General features: G+C 39.0%; 1 protein-coding gene across 1 annotated transcript in view; it reads right to left on the reverse strand.

Annotated features, from left to right (window-relative positions):
- hs3st1l2 (heparan sulfate (glucosamine) 3-O-sulfotransferase 1-like 2) overlaps nucleotides 1-17,009 on the reverse strand; it is a 34,388-nt gene that overhangs the window by 4,630 nt on the left and 12,749 nt on the right. The window contains exon 2 of the mRNA XM_023293226.3: nucleotides 1,338-1,722. Coding sequence (XP_023148994.2) covers nucleotides 1,338-1,595 — 258 coding nt within the window. The 5' untranslated portion in view covers nucleotides 1,596-1,722. The remainder of the gene's footprint in view (nucleotides 1-1,337; nucleotides 1,723-17,009) is intronic.

Consider the following 17,009-nt stretch of genomic DNA (forward strand, 5'->3'; position numbering starts at 1 on the left):
TCTGACCCATCAGGGTTTTCAGGTGAGCCATTCAGAAAAAACTGCCTCCTCACAGTCCACCAGGCTTATTAGAGCTGCTTCTGCTAACTCTAATATGTCTATGGTTCAAGCCAAGCTCACTAAATGTTCTGCTTTTGGCTGCAAGAGTGAACACAGGAATCTCTATGCACCACTAACATCTGGGGAACTGAAAATCCAGTGGATTGTGTTTATTTCTCATCATAATAATAGGAAAATTGTTGGTGTTGGCATGTTGTGTAGCTAATGTGTTTAATGTGTCCATTAGCTTTTATTGTCTGATCGTAGGTCAGAGTTCTGTGGAAACTAAAGCTGAGAGACATTCAGAGATTACAGAAAGACTGGTTGTGTTGCTGTGATTTCAAGTCGCCTGTTGTGCTTCAGACCAACCTAAACTCAGCTTCTGTTTACATTTGCTTACTTCTCTCCTGCTCTCCGTGCTCACATTTACTGCATTTTAATGCGGTAGAATTCCCAAAAAGCTGCTCTCATTTACATACGTTCTTGTTTCTGTTGTCAGACAGTGGAAAAAGTATGAAATAGTAACCAGAAAACAGGCCATTAAGACTACATGTCAACAAGCGGTCACTTCAGAGTCCCAGTTTTATAACCGCAATGTTGTCTGACAAACCCAACATAAATAACTGCTGTGCTGTGAATTTGTTAATATTTCCATGTGAAATAATTGCTCAGAGAGAAAGTTAGAAGCAATAGAAAGTCTTAATCTCACACAATCATAGCACTCAGATGCAGAGAGAGTTTTCTTCCTGAAGGGGGCGTGGACAATAGAAGCACAGCTGAATTTAAAATTCCTGAAACAGACTTTAAAATGAGGCTAAAGCCAGGGGTTGTACAGTTGTGGTTAGATCTTTGCAGTATTTTGAACTAGAAATGTGAAAGACACATTCTGGGGATGTGAGATTTTTAATAATTTGCTATAAAGAGGAACCTTTAAGCTCTTTATGAGAAGTATAGAATAATGTGAACAGCAGTTGAAATTAAACTTTGTGAGACGCTAAAGGCATTTGAAATCACAGACATCTTTAAAATGGAATTAATTTGATATAAATAGCAGTTTTTTGTTTTTTGTTTTTTTAAATGTGAAATCTTAAGCAGAAAAATAAGTTGTTGCTACAGCTGCCAAATAAAGTAGTGGAGGAACAAGTGTTGTATTTCACTGTGAAATGTGCACAGCAACTGAAGATGGAAATACTCAAGACCAGCTCAAGTATCTCAAAATTATCCTCAAGTATAACCTGAGTAAATCAACTCCAGTGCTGGTGAAAGTGCAGTTCTTAGGTGCAGTGATGGCATCTTACCTCAGCCTTTGCCACTTCCACATCTGGGTGCAGGTTGAGCATCTCCAGCAGGGCTCTGGTGCCGCCTTTCCGCACGCCAATAATAATAGCTCCGGGCAGCCGCTGCTGGGTGGCATTGTAAGAGGAGGAGGAAGAGGACGATGAAGGGGAATAGACAGGAGAACTGGAAGCCCCGGTGCGTAATTCCCTTAAGCACACAGACAGCTGAGTCTGCAGCAGCAGAAGCAGCAGCAGCGCTAGTAGCACCGTCCACAGCATGGTGCCCGACACACAGGGAGCTGGAGAGCTGGCTATGAGCGCACACTCATGAAGCTCACACACTAGTGGGCTGTGCTTATTATCAGGCAGCAGGGGGCCTCAGGAGGGAGCTCTTCAATTGGACAACCTATGAGGCGAGAAAAAAATAAAGGTTATTGTCCACTCTTGCTGTCTCACTCTGCCACCGTGTTCTTTAAAACCGGCTCTGTGGAAGTGATGCAAGAATGCCTCTGATGAACAAGCAAAGAGAGTTTCTTAAGTTTATATATTTGCATCTTCGGCTTGCAGAAGTGCCAAAAAGTGCACTGAAACTTCAGAATACTTGGCAGTTTTTAGGTGGGAACGGGGCTACAATGTGTAAAAGAAAGTTTTTATTTGATTGCCTAAAGTTTCTAACTTGATACAGAGCCAAAATGATATGACAGTCTGCTTGTTTTTAAGGGAAAATACATATTTTTAGTACAGACAACCTCAATATCCACTGAGAACTCTGTGCAAACATCTAGCATTTAGTACAATTCTTAAACGTGCACAGAGGGAATAGAACAAGATGTGCAGTATTCATATTTTCATTATAATATTTGTAATATTTTAGCTTCATGTGTAATATTTCGTTCCCATTTGCAACAAATTAAAATGCATTATAGTCATAACTTATTAGTAAATTGTTCCCGTAAGGTGAAACATACGAACAAATGATAGTTACTATTATTGCAACACAGCTTTAGTGGTGAAATGAAGGCACCTTACTTAATAAGATAAGATGAAGGTTTATTAATCATGAAAGAAACTCTTGTTCCAGCTATTGCTCAGAAAAAAACACTGACATAACAAGACACTGGCAGCAGTGCCTAAAAAGTAGAAAACAATAAGGTATAAGTGTGAAATAAAATAAGTTGGCAATGCTGGCAATTACATGATAATGAAATAATAAAGTGCTGTCTAGCATCTTGTCTATCCTCTCTGTGCACATGTATGATTTAATAACTATATTTATCCACATCTGAAGTGCAATACTGGATGTTTGCACAGAGTTCTTCAGTGGAGATTCAGGTATACTGTACCTAAAAATATGCCTTTTCCCCTAAAAACAAGCAGACTGTCATATCATTTTGGCTTCATATCAGCAATACTAACACCCTACTGACAATCATTTAAGTATTGCAACCTTAAGTGATTAAATTAGGACATTATTTTAAACATTATACTCCCGTTTCCACCTAGAAACGGTGAAATATTCTGAAATTTCTATGCACTTTTTTGCATTTCTGCAAGTCAAAGACACAAGTACTTAATCAGACATCCTGCAGATGTACATCTTTGTAAAGCAGGTGAATCTGTGTGTGTGTCCTGATTAAATAAAGACCGAATCTGAACTGTTTCCTCTGAGTGGGGGAGGCTGCAGCGTCGGCAACACTCCGATTATTGAAGTGCAGTCACAGTGCAGTTTCTTTTCATGTCGCATAGCAGTCGTTTAATTCACGCATGCTTGCTCGACTGTTTCATGATCCCATATGTCTTGAAACTGCTCCTCGCTGTGATGTGCCATTTTCTTTTTACAAAGTCCCAGTCCAAGCGGTGGCGGTTTCAGCCCAGAATGCAGGGCTGTGATGTGATTATGGACAGAAAATATTAAAATATTAATCAACATCTGAAGCGGACAGAGCGGAGAGGCATTGAAAATTCATGTGGTTATGAGGTTTAGGGTCTCCCCAAGGAGCACTAACACCCTTCTGACTTCAGCTGAACCACTTTTACTGTACAGAAGACAAGTTGCAGTGAATCCCAAATGTCTAAATACTGCAGTACGTCTCGTGGAGCAGTTGGAGTTTAATCTGTGTGGAGTCAACTGATCTTTCGTCCGAGACAGTTTGATTTCAACGTAGCAGCATCATCCAATCTCAAACCAAACTCAGGTTCATATGATCAGCCGATATCACCTCTGGGGACGTTTTTGACTCATTCAGACATGAATAGTGAAAGACTTCCTGCCCTTCAGCAAGGCGCAGAGACTCCCATGTGTTCCAACACAACCGACCGGCTGCTCAAACATGCATAACTCTGTGTAGTGAAAAGAGCTGTAGTGTCTGAGCGACGACAGGATTTGTTTTGACAAAAGCTCACAGTTCTGACCAGAATCTGACCTACAAGCTGTAAAGTGTGACAATTGAAGACATGCGCAAACTGGAAATTCAAGAGAAAATGCGTCACAGTGTCGTCTGTGCAGCTGCTGTAGGAAAATTCTACCTTCAGTCAGCCATACTGGCACAACAACTATGGAGGGGTGTATGGGGTTAGCTTAGCTTAGCATAAATACTGGGAACAGCCAGTCATTTGAAAATAAGTATATTCACGTGTTGTAACAATGAAATTCTCTATATCTATTATTATTATTATTATTATTATTATTATTATTATTAATAATAATAATAATAATAATAATAATAATAATAATAATAATAATAATAATAATAATAATAATAATAAAGATAATAATGATAATAATAATGATAATGATAATAATAATAATGTCATTATCTATCAATCAATCAATCATGTTTAATAGGTGCTTCTTGTTTTATAACTTTTATAACTGCTCTTTTACTATATAAAGCCCAATCTTGCTCACATAGTGCAGTTGTACCTTTATTGTTGTTTTTACACAGGCATTCTTATTTTTATTTTATCTTTATTATATTTTTTTGTAATGGCTTTATTTTTTTTGATAACTTAGTGGTCTTTTTTCCATTATGCTGCTAGTCAAAAGAGCTGCTAAACTGCCTCTCGTTGTTTAACAATGACAATAACGATCTATTCTATTCTATTCGATTCGATTCGATGCTAATAATAGCACTGATAATGTTGTGAAAACTTTTGCAACCACATAAGACCTCTCCCATTTAAACAAGACAATTACAGAATACTTAATTTTCTGTTAATTTTATGTAATGGTCTGATTTTCGAAATGTATTTACAGTAATAATATAAAAGGAAATTGCAAATGTATGTTAACAGACATTTTATACCAAAAAATTCTGTTTTCTTTTTGAAATAATGTTATGATTGTTATTGTTGTTGTTTAGTTATTCTGCATTAAAGATTTATAAATTTATTTACATTAAACATATAAATTCAGTCCATGTTTGTAATTTTATTGGTATTTTTGTGTATTTAAAAAGACACAAAAAAAATAAAATTAAAGAAAGAAAATGTGCTTAAGTAACATGCTGAATGCAGTATTTTCACTTTTACTCCAGTACTTTTAAGCTTTTAAACTACTCAAGTAAAGTACCTGGATGCTTCCTTCCTCCTTGGAACTACACAATCTGTGAGGAGGTGAAAAGAAGAACAGAAACCAACGACTGCTGGCAGTTCCAGGGAGATGTCTGTGATTTTGCAGACACGGTGTAGACTTCTGTTTAGTAATATAGCATATTATGGCTTCTTTAGAGGGAGAGACTGAAACACTTCTGTTCTAGCAGCCATCCTTAGAAGACTTGGAGTTGTACTTTGACTTCCATTTCTTGTACATAACACGTCACACAGTTGTTTCCACAGCACCGAATCCCTGCCCCTGTCCTGTTTGTTGCTGTGCTTTTCCTGTTGTTTTTATTGTTGTTACTGTTGTTATTGTGCCGAAGCTGCACTGACGTGACTGAGTTATTAATTAGTGTAACTGTGCTCTGGTTCAGGAGGAATCCTGTCTAGCGTTGTTCCTGTAGCGGAGCACTAATTGCACCTTGAGGGAGCAGAATCCTGAACTATCCCCCGGCTTAGTGACGCTGGCGTCATCCAGCCAACCTTTGCCCTCCCTGGTTGGCTGTAGATGGGAGTTTCAGTGTTACAGCAGTGCGTGGTATTTGTTTGTCGGTGTTGGTGTTCTGGGTGTGGTCACCACAGTGTTGCAGCGAGGAATAAACTCAACATGATGTAATTCTTCCTTTCATTTGCATCTTCACTGATTTTTCCTTGAGTGATGTGTAACCACAGTATAATCAAATCCTAGTCATAAACAACAGCGTCACACCAGCAAATGTGTGAAGGATGAAGTTAAATTCATATTTATGTGAATTTTTCCAACGCTTTTTCTGGCACTTGAGTCATTTTTGGTGCAAAGTTCGAAATATTGAAGCTTTACCAAAAATGTCCCAGTAACAGTGGCGAATTGGTATTTATAAATGAGAAAATGATATTAAACATCAACTGCAGTATGATGTTTACTATTTGGAGCAGTTTAGAAGCTCAGTGTTGTGGTCAGCCCCAAATGATGCATAACTTTAAGCCTTAGCACAATTTAAACAGGTGACTTATATCAAACATTCACCACCTCCACAGTTGTCAGGAACAGGAAAATTGGCTATAGATACCAAAACCTTTTTTTGTTCCAGGCTGTAAACATGTTCATTTCTGCTGGGAAGTTGGACATTTTAACATGAGGGTCTATGAGGATTGACTCGCTTTTGCAGCCAGCCTTAAGTGGCCATTTGAGGAACTACAAGGTTTTTTTTTTTTGCATTTCTGCGGTAGCTTCATTTATCAGACCTGGAGCTCCCTGCTTGATGTTCATGTTCCTCTGTGAGGTTGAACAGTGCATCTCACCCCAGAATGTGGAATAGCTACATTGTGAGATGCTTGTGTTTTTCTATTGGCCTGTATCCACATCATGTGACTCGCAGGTTTCTTTTGTCTTTCACCTAAAAAGGCAGCAAAGTCTGCTTTCAGTAGCTGTATTGTGACATTAAAATAAGGGACATTTTAACATGGGGTTCTATGGGGATTGACTCACTTTTGGGACGAGTATGAAGTTGCCATTAAAGGAACTTTTGGTCCTTTCAGGATTTTTCAGCCCCAGAAGTTGCCGCTTGATTGAACACAGTTGAAGTTGACAGGAATCTAGTTTTGTGGTATATTTGGTGTCGGATATAAAAACTAGGCACAATTACAAATGGTCCTGAGGAGATAATGTGAAAAGGAAATGCGTATGAATAGCAAACCGCTGCAGTCATGTCATTTACACTTTATATATGTCTTTTTAAGCCATTTTAATAGAAAAAAAGATTGAAGTTAAGGTTAAGATCAGGGAAAAGGGCCACTAGATGGCATGCAATGACGTGCTAAATGCTAAAAATGCATTCTGATACATACCACGGTGTGTTATTCTGTTATTCGTGTACCTTTTTCATGATACCAGGCTAGAGAGGAGCATGACTGTCAAGTTTTTTTGGTAATGATTTCCAACATTAAAATATTTCAATAAGATGTTTCAATCTGGACCAAAGTTGTCAACTGAGTGGTTAAAATCACTGACAATAAAGCCACTCAACTCAAGTTCACAGAAAAGTTAGTTACAGTCATTCAATGCAGCTCAAAAACTCAGAGCCCCAAATCTCACTGGTAAGTTTGAAAGTCAAATTGTTGTTGAAACATAATTGACAAAAATATGCCATTTATCAGAGCCAGAAACGGCAAAACCAGAAAGATTTGACAGATTTTTCACTTTCCACTGACACTTGAACTCATTATGTGTGGATCACATAAAATCTAATCTCTCATTTAAAAATGCACCAAAAGTAAAACCTTAGCATTAATCAGATTCTGTAAAAAGCAGAAAAATTCTGAATTCCTCTAAAACTAAAAAGCAATGAATGACTCAGCTGTCACCAACAGTCAGGGCAAAAATGGAGGGACTTTTCAGCTGAACTGCAGCCAGTTACGCAAATTAGACAAGAGACAAGGATAGAACCAAATTCAAAGAGAAAGTAGTAAATTACCTACTATATGTAGAGCAATGTTTTTCTGCCAGTAGCACAGTGGCCAGTGGGAACATGTTGTATATGCTGATTCCAGATTTTTTTATTTTTTGTAAAATAAATAAGCAATGTTTATTTTTTTTTCTTTTTACAAAATTTCTGTCATTCTAACTTTGTTATACTACACAAAGACACGCTTGAGTTCTCCACTTCCAGCCAAGGTGGTGCTGTTTCATAAAGATGCATTACTTTATATTTTAGTGAAAATTGAGCCCCAAGTGAATAAAAATGTGACAGAAGAAACAAAACGACCAGAAACTGCATGGAGTTCTGAGGGTTAAGGATGTCTCAGACAGTTATTGCTCTTTGTGGTCAGATGTGGACCTGTGACTAAGTGAATCCAAGAGTGCTTGTTGTGTTTCAGCTGAAAATCAAACTGTCTGGCCTTGTTTGAGTTCAGATAGATTAGCAAGATTTGCAAAATTACACAGTTGGCATTAAGAACTCATATATGTGTCAAAATGATTTTGGATTCTTCCATCTCCATTGTAGATAATGTCCATCCAGTACAGTCGACTCTGATGCTGCTCACTATCTTGCTCTGCTCTTTATTCTCTGATTACAGACCCGTAATATTTGAGTTTGGCTGATATCCGCTGTCCTACATATGAACTCTGCCTCGTGTACATTAGCTGCTGGCAGTGAGAATTCCGGATTCAGAGCACCTACAGTCATCATTTTGATGTGAAGTGGCAAAGTGTGGGCTGATGCCAATCACAGTGTGGGGTGTGTGTGCACTTTTTGTGTGTGTGTGTGTGTGTGTGCAACTGAAGCAAAGCGAGAGATGTTTTGGGAGGTTTGTGTGTGCGTCGGTGTGTAGATGTGTGTGCTGCACACAGAGACACATGGCTTGTGTTAAGTGGTTGCATGAGTCCCTTGTGACTCCTCTGTAAGCTGGAATATTCCCCCGCTGTCTAGTCGCTTCACTTCCACCTCGTGACCCTCCTCCTCCTCCTCCTCCTCCTCCTCCTCCATAGCCTCCTCCTCACCTCCGCTCGTTCGTTCACTCGTCCTCTTTAATCCTCACCTTCGCTCTCCGTTTCCGCTCCCGACTCTTTCTTCCTGAGTTGTTTGAATCCCTTCACTGCTTATGCGGCTCTGCTAACAAACCCCCAGCACCCTGCTAATGGGGATGCCCTGCAGCAGCCTCTCAGCTGCTCATAAATAAAACACAAGCCCACCCTTCTGCCCTGAAATATTTTTGAGTCGATGAACTTTTAGTCTTGATGAACTGGAAATGAGACAGGGTTGGAGTCGGATATGAGAAGCAGCTTCGTGGACATGTCAGAGCGAAGCGAACACCGAGCCTTGATTAGACGTCAGTTCATGGCTGAAAAAAGACTGTTTGGGCCAAATGGAATCTTGGGAAACATTTTTGGAAACTGGGCCAGAAAAACAGTAATCTGCATCTTTAACAAATAAATGGTGTAAAAATGAATGTCTAAGAAAATATTGAACTTATTTGTCATGTGAAAATTTCCATCCATATTTGCACCGTAGTCTTTACTGTTTTCTAAAATATCTCGATTCAGATCTTTAACCCTGTGAACCCCAAGCAATTTCTGGCAATGTTTTTTCTCCTTTTTTCCGGCTTTATTTTTCACTGCAGTATAAAATCCTGCACCTCTATGGAAACAGAACAACCTTGACTAGATATAGCAAGAACTCGGAAATGTCTTTACAACATAATGCAGTCATGATGTCAGGAATCATATAGTAAGAAATGAAAGTTAAATTTCTTGATCATTTATCTATACAAACATTTAAACCCAAAATGGAATCAGTATGTGCAACATTTGTCCACACATGTTACCAATTCTGGAAAAAAAACTGTGACTTTACGTGCTATAGATATTTTACTACTTACATTTTGTTTCATGCTTGTCTCTGTGTAAACACTGCCTGCAGTTCAGCCTAAAAGTGTCCGAATTTCTGTTGTGTCTGTTGATTGCAGCTGAGTCAGTTATAACTTCACAGTTGTACAGAAGAGCACAGAATTTTTTAGTTTTTTTAAGAATCTGGTTTGTTCAAACTGTTTATTTTGCTGAATTTTTAAACTAGATGTGTGGAATAGAAAGTGTTTTCAAGAAATATCTCAATTTTAAGCTAAGATTTGGTGAAATTTTCCAATGAAATGGCAGTAATCCTTTACATTTTATAGCGTCTGGCTGTAATAAATAATGCAATTTTGATGCATGTTTTTTTAAAGATGGGTTAATCCATGCAGTTTCTCAGGTTTTAAATTGCTTCTATTCATACAATTCTGAAACAGTGAGTTTGCACTTTGTTGAAAAATTGACTAAAAAGCAACAAAATATGTGCATAGACAATACATACACTATCGTTCAAAAGTTTAGGGTCACTCAGACAATTTCATGTTTTCTGTGAAAACTCCCACTTTTATCCATATGCTAACATAACTGCACAAGGGTTTTCTAATCATCAATGAGCCTTTCAACACCATTAGCTAACACAATGTAGCATTAGAACACAGGAGTGATGGTTGCTGGAAATGTTCCTCTGTACCCATATGGAGATATTCCATTAAAAATCAGCTGTTTCCAGCTAGAATAGTCATTTACCACATTAACAAGTCTAGACTGTATTTCTGATTCTTTTAATGTTATCTTCATTGGAAAAAATTGCTTTCCTTCCAAAAATGAGGACATTTCTAAGTGCCCACAAACTTTTAAACGGTAGTGCACATGTACTGTGATGTCATTTTTCATGTATTTTCTGAGTTTTTGGGGGTCCAACCCTTTACGCCAGCTGAAGTTGACTCACATCCATAAAATCACGACTGCATTTGACCAGATGAAGTCCTGCTTTTCTTTGTTACACTGTTGCCTGAAGTTGCAAAAGCAGCACTTAGTCACATGAATCATTGCTGGATTATTATTAATGTTAACATTAATCATAAAAAAACTGCTTTTCTTTTAAAAATAACATTTCTAAGTGATGTCCAACTTTTTTTTGTATGCGTTCTTTCAGTATTCCTTGAAATATACATGTACAAGTGCCTTTTCTCATGAAGAAAACACAAGGTAATTTGGAACAAAGACATCTCTGCTTGGTTTCACTGGCTGAACTGCTCTCTTTATTGGCACCATATGAGCCCTAAGTTAGCCTCTAAGCTCTGCTCAATGAGCCTCACATGAGTCATTGCAAGTTCTTGTCTTTCCTGCTCATCGCTTCTTGTGATTCACATTAGCCAGCATGGATGGGACGAGCAAACGGCAGCAGCAACAACAACAACAATGCCAAGATTGTCAATGATGCATGAATTCTCCACACTGACAAACGCTCGTATCTCGCCAGGCTGGAGAAGATCGAGGTGGAGGGAGAGAAGAGAGGAAGGGGGGAAGGGTGGAGTGTAATTATCTGTGAAAGGCAGATGCTGCCATCTGCATTTTTTGGGAGAACACCAGTGTCTTATAAGTTGTGGTGTGTGTCTGTGTGTGCGCGCATCTCGTCTCATCTGCATGTGTGTGCAGCGCCTTTGCCTTTTGTGCAAATGCGCAGCATGCGACTGCCTGCGATCCAGGCCCGTGGAAATATCTTTTTTACTGAGCGATGGTATTTGGGGGGTGGGGGAAGGATTAGCTTGTGCTGAGAGACGGAGGGGACGGGTGGCAGCGATGCAGGATGGGGCTGAGGTGCTGCTGGTGTGTGTGCTCTGCAGGAGGGTGTGTGTGTGTGAGGCGGCAAGAAGATTGTCCTTGGTAGGGGGTGGCATGGTGAACCGCTTTGGATTGCCAAGCTTGTCATATCACCAAGGCTGTGAAAGTCAGATAAAACTCTCTCTGTCCTCCTTCCCTTTTCTTTCCCCTTTCATTCAGCCCCCCCCTCATCCATCCCTGGTCTTTCTTCTTTGCCTTTATTCATCTGGGTCTCACCTTCATCTCTGCAGCTGTTTCTCTTTTTGTAGCGCCGCCACACTTTCTCAGTTTTCCGTTTGTCTCCACGCACCTTGTCGTGACTAGTCGCTGATTAGAACAAAGACATGACTGCCTTTAAGGTTAACAAAGGAAATGTAACGTGGCTGGTCCTATTTCCACTCCTTTCCCATTAGCCGCCTGCAGAGGAGGGTCTGTAATCTAAATAGATGGAGCCATCTGAGAAAGACGAGAATCGGTCATTCTTCCAGATCAGGCCATTCCTCCTGTGGACTTCGGTTATCGCACAGAAAGGAAGAAGGACAATGAACAGTAAGAATCTGCACGGTGGTTTGTGATGTTTGAGTAGAGAAAAGACACTCAAGAGATTCTTCAAGTCCACCCTTGTCCTTTTCCCATCACAATATGGTACAAAAAAACCCTTTTAAGCTCAACAAAGCTTCGTAGCTGCTGCCAGGTCCTTCAAAGTTCAGAGATAAGATGAAAGAAACATGAGATGTGGATGAGAGAGAGAAAAGACCTCTTGACTGTCTATTGAAGTCAAGGAGTTTCACCTCTTCCAGGCACTCCGTCTGTCTGTGCGAGGAGTTCGAGGCACCCTGCTCCAGGTACTGAGCCTGGAGAAAGACACACTTAAGTTGCCTGCATGAGTGGAAGATTTGATCTTTTCCTGAAAGACGGAGAGGACGAAGCAGCCTCAGGGTGAAAAACAGAAGAGCCCGAGTGGGTCCTGACAAGATCCTCTTTCTCTCTCTTTACCTCTTTCTCAGAACTTTGTCTCGGTATATTTTGTGTCTGCTCTTTAGGAGATCTTTGAGCCTCTTTTGTCTTCACCCCACAAAACCATTTCACGCCACATATTTTGAATAATAAATCTGTTTTACAGCGTGACAGTGCCTTGGCTAGTGTTTGATTAGGGTTAGTATGAGGGAAAGAACGTAGTTGGAGTTGAAATAGTTAAGGTGACGGGTTAAATTAAGATGCTTTCAAGGGACGAACAAAGAGCGTTCTTCTACAATAAAGTCAGTAAGCGGAAAAGACATGCTATCTTTCAAAAAACACCAAATTTACACCACTTATCTGAGTCAGAAACTGTAAAAACAGGAAGAATTGTCAGATTTTCAACATTCTTTGAACTAACCATAAGTGGTGCTGTCCAAAGGAATAACCAACACTAAGCTTAATCATGATATGTCGTCAAATCTCCTACGCAACTGGTCTCATTTCTAATTTTGAGAAAAATCTGTCAATGTCCAGACAAAGTTGAATTTGTTTGAAGATGACTGTTAGTCAGGAACATAATAGACCAGACGCTGAGTAGCTTTCTCTTATTTTGTTGTACATGATTATGTTGTGACCAGCGTTAAGCACCAAGGTCTAGTAACACCAAGACCATGAGAACTTGTCGGCTGAGGAGTCTGTTGTCTTCATGAGAAAAGCAAAGCTGTGCTATGTAAAGGACAGACACTATTATACGTCTGCATTTTATGTTTTTGTCTGGGTCAGATCTCTGAACATGAGCCTGGTGTCGGAGCTCTGCTCTTTCAGCTGGAATATTCACTCTGCATTTCTCTTCTTTATTAGTCATTGTTACTCCTTTTATTCTTTAATGAATTACAAAGACAAATACTGTTGCACCTCGACTGTTTTTGCTACAGCTCATCCAGATTTTCAGCAACACTTAGTGCTATAACAAATAACATTTTAGATTAAAGTGTGCTTCCAACTTTGTCATGTGATTCAGACTGGAAAAATGGCAAAATGAAGTCCACATGCCAGGATGTTTTCCATGGTGTGGATGGATGACAAAGTCTCAAATCAGCATTGAGAAATGTCAAATGTGGTTCAAGCTTGGAAAGCAAACAATAATATACATCTCTATTTACGAGGGTACTTCAAAAAGTTCTCTGCATCACTAAAGAAAACATCACAGGACAAAGATTGTTCTGGTGCTGTTTTTTTCAACATAGTTTCCTTTAACTTCAACGCACTTGGTCCACTGATGTTTAGTCTTCTCTTTCCCTTCGCAGATACTCTTTAACAGCACGCATGAATTTAAAACACTCTGAAAATGGCGACTGCACCAGTGGGATTTCATTTTGGGGAAACAAACTAAAGTCAGACTGTGCAGATCAGTGAATAAGGTTCATGGGAAAACAGTTCAAAGCTGCATTTAGCTGCTTCTTCAACCTGGAGGAACAACACTTCAGCTTGAAACTTTCCTCTCCTTTCTTTGATTGCTTCAAACATTTGAGTTTTTGTGGACAGTGATATAAGACTTTATCGTAAATGCAATGGTAGTTGGAAGAAAACTTTTTGTAGTTCCCTCGTACTTAAAATGTGTTCTGATTTCAGATGAATCAAGATTCAAAAGTTTCTCCTTCTACTCGCAAACTAATATAAAGTGAATATCAGCAATGAAAATTAGTTGTTTAACTAGTGTAGAATTAAGATGAGATTTTATTAGTGATTAGTAAGCAGCGCAAAAAGTGAACCGTGTTCCACCAAAACATTGATGTCATTCAAGCTTGCCGGATACCATAACTGGCAATCGAAAGGAGGCATCTCACAGCCACATCCAGTGTAATTTTATGATTTCTTCGTGTGTCCTGGTTCCCTCCGGCTCTCTGTTTACGTCTCACTCTCTCTGACCTTCACTGATGTCTGTCTGTCTTTTACTCATCGGCCCCCTGCTGCTTTTCAAATTAGACTCTTTGCAACAAAAAAACAACAAACGACCACAAAAAAAAACCTCTGAGCAGTCCATCAGCCTACGCCCACCGCCGTTTCACCTCCTCATCATCTTATTCACTCACACATGCATAACACCCAAATACTCCCCCACCACCACCACCCTGCTCTCCGTAAAACCTCCTCCTCCTCCTCCTCCTCACATCTTCAGCCGTGCACATTCACAGATCTGGGTCAACCATATCAAACACCAAAATGCGCCTTCCCCTCTCTGCTGTGTGTTTAGTGTGTGTGTGGTGCATGAATATTGAGCGTGCACAGAAGAAGAAGAAGAGAAAAGTCGGGGTTCTACTGTTGTTATTTTATCAGAATGTGCTCTGGGGGGAGGCTGATTAGGAAATGCAGTTTTATCAAAGGGATCTTTGTGTGTGTGTGTGTGCATGCATAAAAAAGCAAGATGTTTCTGTAGCGATGTGTGTGTGTGCTGAGCAGGAAGGCAAAGCATGCTCTGTGTGTGTGTGTGTGTGTGTGTGTGTGTGTGTGTGTGTGTGTGTGTGTGTGTGTGTGTGTGTGTGTGTGTGTGTGTGTGTGTGTGTGTGTGTGTGTGTGTGTGTGTGGATTTTGCACTAATTAAGAGGTGTTTTGGCCTGAGTCTGGGCTTTGCTGCTGGCACACACTCCTCACTCATATCTGTCTGTCTGCTGTGTGTGTGTTTGGGTCTGTCTGGCTCTGAGCCTGGTATGAGCCGTTTGGACTTTAGAGAGGGCGACGCTTGGTCATCCACCGGTCATCTTCTCTCTTTCACTTTCCATCTCCGTCACTCTCAGACACCAGCAAACTGCCCACAGCCGCCACTTCTAGCTTTCAGATTGCAAAATTATACAGTCTTTTGGGAGTTGGAATGCAGTTAGCCGTGATAATGGAAGTTCACTCGCTGAACTTCAAGCAATCTCTTTTTTTTTTTTGCTTTTGTCACATTTTTACTCACTGTGGGCTCATTTTTCACTGCGATATAAACTACCGTTCAAAAGCCACTAAGAAATGTCCTTATTTTTGAAAGAAAAGCATTTTTTTCTCCAATGAAGATAATATTAAATTAATCAGAAATCCAGTGTAGACATTGTTAATGTGGTAAATGACTATTGTAGCTGGAAACAGCTGATTTTTAATGGAATATCTCCATAGGGGTACAGAGGAACATTTCCAGCAACCATCACTGTGTTCTAATGCTACATTGTGTTAGCTAATGGTGTTGAAAGGCTCATTGATGATTAGAAAACCCTTGTGCAGTTATGTTAGCACATGGATAAAAGTGTGAGTTTTACTGGAAAACATGAAATTGTCTGGGTGACCCCAAACTTTTGAACAGTAGCGTAAACTTCTGCACTTCTATAGAAACAGCACAACTGTGGTTACAAATAGAGAGAAGTAAAAAATGTCTTTTTTTGCACAGCATTGCACATTTTTAATGCAATGATTCATTACAAATTGGGGAAAAAAAGGAAAGTTGAATTTGTTGAATTATTATCAAAAAGTGGTACAAACCTTGAATCAACATGAACATTTTTTATCAGTACTGAAACAAATGTTGTCTCTGCATATTCTAGATATTTTACTGCTTCCATTTTTTTGCATTCTTGACTGCTATCTGCTTTGTGTAAACACTGACCTGCAGTTCAGCCAAAAAAAATCCCAGAATTTTTGTCATGTGACTGTTGGTCACTGATCACTTCAAGGTCACACAGATGACAAACAGAATTTTTCATTTTGCAAACAGTTGAATTTTGCTGATTTTTGTAATGACATAATGACAACAAGTAAGTTATTCTGATGAAATGCTGCGATGTTAAGCTTAGATTTGGTTATTTTTCCAAATGGTAGTGTGCGTAACAGTTGGATACTTCAAGGACATGACTGATTCTGTTCTGTTTTCATGGTTTCAAGTAATAGAAACTAGTGTGATTTTTGCAGTTTTTAAAAGATAACATAGCTTTCAAACCCACTGGCAGATTTTGGGGGTTCACAAAGCTGAGACGAAATAACACACGGCAAACTTCAGCGTCTCTCAATTCACATCCAGTTCCAGGGTTAGTGTTGGTGGAGGGAATAGTGAGAGGGGCAGCACAGTTAGGGTTAATTAGAAACTGTTTATTAGACATGTCCTTCAGAAAAATCATAATTGTTTCTAATCTCTGGATTTTAGGCTTAGATTTGGTCATTTTATTTATTTATTTTGCATTTTTGCACTGATAAATGGTGTCATTTCAATGATTTTCTTTTTTCTTTCTGTCTTTTTTTTGGTGTGATAACAGTAGGTTTGGGGATTGTCCTTGCAGAAGTATTTCAACTGTGTCATGGATCATATTGCCAAATCTAAATTTAATCATGATATTTCCTCAAAATGTATTTTAAGTTTTGAGGGAAGTGTTTCCTACAACCACAATCTTTGAAAAAAACAAAAAATTCTGAACTCTTCTGCGCAACCATGAAGGTATTAATGATTCAGTTACCTGACAAAAATTCAGGAAATTTTCAGCTGAACTGCAGGCAGTGTTTACAAAGAGCAGGTAGCAGACACATATGGGGAAAAAATTAATAATGTAAGCAATGAAATATCCATAGTATGTAGAATTAGCACTTTTTTCAAGTAACACCTGTGGGCACAAATTTTACATTGAAAAACTGTCAAACCATGACAGTAAAAATCTGTAACCTCTGTAACAGTTTGATCCAGTTTATATGACAGAGAATCCCTGTAAATAAGTTAATTAGGGGAAAAAAAGTTATTTTTCTTGAAAAATACATTTCCCTTCTTTTGCAAAGCTTTTTAATGGAAAATGTCGTAATATGTATATCATTCAATACTGTAATTTTTGCATTAATTTCTCGAAAAGTATGCAAATTTTCCCAGTTAAATGTGTGCACCAATAACAGAAACATGCTGTAATATTTGTAACAAGGAACGTGGCAATTTTTGCATTTATTTCATGTAAAAAATACAGTTTGTTACCGATCAA

Source organism: Amphiprion ocellaris, chromosome 6, assembly GCF_022539595.1.
Source record: "Amphiprion ocellaris isolate individual 3 ecotype Okinawa chromosome 6, ASM2253959v1, whole genome shotgun sequence".
Taxonomy (NCBI): domain Eukaryota; kingdom Metazoa; phylum Chordata; class Actinopteri; family Pomacentridae; genus Amphiprion; species Amphiprion ocellaris.